Raw genomic sequence first — 2,096 nt, forward strand, 5'->3', positions numbered from 1 at the left:
CAAGAACTACGTAAGGCCCATAGGAAGATAAAAGAAGCATTCCACATCCGGTTGGAAGGTGCGAAGCTGAACCGCAACGATGGCTGGGAGCTACCCAAGTCCTACTTACCCCTACTCCGCAAGGAGGCAGATGGAGGGGAAGAAGATCCACGCAAGTCTCGACCTAGTTCTCGCACTCTCGTGAGAACTTGGTCACTCCGTGACCAAGATGGACTGATAGCCATCGAAAATTTGGAGGTACGTGTGTTTACCTTTAAAAAGCAGTCACTGATTGATAAAAATTCTATTAAAAGATAAATATGGTACTGGGCTTGTGTCATAACGTTCAATGCTCTGGCAATTGGTCTCGATTTCTTTCGGCCAGTTACGCTGCCACTGCCTGTGCCATTGAACTTTGGTAATGGATAATTAGTTGATTGATCAATTAATAAGATCAGTTACAGGAATTTCCATATTCCATACCAACAGATACTGACTGTAGCGACAAACAATTGCCCGTAGCCTATATGATACATATATAAACATACTCATCATCTATCATTCTTTTATAGAGGATAAACAAGTGCAGTTAATGTTTTTTTTTATTTGTTTAGGGACTGAGGCACAGAAGCAACTCGTCATTGGTGGAGAAGCTTGCCTATGGGCTGAATGGGTAGACTCTACAAATTTTATTCCTCGGATGTGGTAAGTCTGACTCTCTATCAGAAAATTTGAACTCTTGAATATACTTGTCAGTGAAGTTTAGAGAGGATTTTCCGCACCATCATGGCTAAGTGATTGTTATATTCAGGCCCCGTGCTAGTGCTGTAGCGGAGCGGCTGTGGAGCCCACAGGACGTGGCAGACAGTGAAGCAGCGTCACCTAGGATGGAGGAGCAGAGGTGCAGGATGGTCAGGCAAGGAGATGGATTTCTAGACGTTTGTTTCCCCATCAGAATATTTCCTCATCGGTGCAAACATCTCCCCGTCATGTCTGTGTTGTAACAAGTACAGAAACATTGTATCTTTCTCTGTACATGAGCAGTAATTTGTGAAGAAAGTCTTGAGGAAGGTTTTGAGGAAGATTGACTTTGAAGGGAATACAAAGGTAGTTTTGTTATCGTCTATGTCAGCGTATTGGGCCGGAAGCCTACCATAGTGTGCCATATTGCGTGTGTTGCCCGTATAACGTACTGATACATTTCGAAGACTGAGAAAGTTCAAACATAAATTATCATAAAATATATGTGTGTTCCAAGCTTATGCTAACGCAAGAATTCGTACATAAATTGTAGTACCATGTCCCATTAATATTTGGGCACGAACCAGACTCCCCAAAGCTGTACATAGTACCTTTCACAAGAGATGACGTTTACTCCTAGGCGAGGCATCCCTGCCCAACCCCAGGGACCCAGCTACTGTGAGTACGAGTGGAACATCCTCAGCCAGCTTCCCAACTACCGTCCAGTCATCACCTCATCCGGACCTCGTGTGACGGAAGGACTGTTTCACATCATGTTCCTCAACGCATTGGTCCTGGCAGTGGTCAAGTGTTTGGCCTAGACATGTTTTGAGCGTAGCCATCATTTCGTTATTACGAACTGGATTGGTATATTAAAGTGCATAGCCAATTAGATACTTTGCCTCCCAATTTTTGGGCTGATGGAATCAAACGAAATCCCAATCTCTGTGTGCAGTAGTATGGTGCTTGTAATGCAAAGTACTTCTTGTCGCGTGCTCATGATTTCAGAAATCTCCACGATCTCTCTCAGTCAGTAGAATGCTAACCTTGCTGTTGATTTTCAGTCCATAATGGTTTGTTCATGAATATCAACCCAATTCAATAGCTGACTAGAATTTAGGTTGAACTTTCAACGGAGGCAAATCATATATGTGAGCCAAAAGTCAAGACGACAGGCCTGACGTGTTCACAGACACGATTTTGAAATAAAGGTCACTAGGGGTTGCTTTTCAGTCTCCTTCTTGACGTAGGTAGTCTAACATATACAGACCGCTATAATGATGGAAAATGCATTAGGTAACTCTGAATTTTCAAATCTACAACGCCCCGCACGAGCACGTCACTGGCACATAAGCAAAGAAGTGTTTTGGCGTGTG

General features: G+C 43.4%; 1 protein-coding gene across 1 annotated transcript in view; it reads left to right on the forward strand.

Annotated features, from left to right (window-relative positions):
* Positions 1-1,541, forward strand: part of LOC118408702 (beta-hexosaminidase subunit beta-like) — a 17,329-nt gene extending 15,788 nt beyond the window's left edge. Inside the window, exons 8-11 of the mRNA XM_035809555.1 lie at positions 24-151; positions 594-684; positions 791-895; positions 1,361-1,541. Coding sequence (XP_035665448.1) covers positions 24-151; positions 594-684; positions 791-895; positions 1,361-1,541 — 505 coding nt within the window. The remainder of the gene's footprint in view (positions 1-23; positions 152-593; positions 685-790; positions 896-1,360) is intronic.
* Positions 1,542-2,096: the final 555 nt, after the last annotated feature.

Source organism: Branchiostoma floridae, unplaced genomic scaffold (assembly GCF_000003815.2).
Source record: "Branchiostoma floridae strain S238N-H82 unplaced genomic scaffold, Bfl_VNyyK Sc7u5tJ_357, whole genome shotgun sequence".
In the NCBI taxonomy this organism is placed as follows: domain Eukaryota; kingdom Metazoa; phylum Chordata; class Leptocardii; order Amphioxiformes; family Branchiostomatidae; genus Branchiostoma; species Branchiostoma floridae.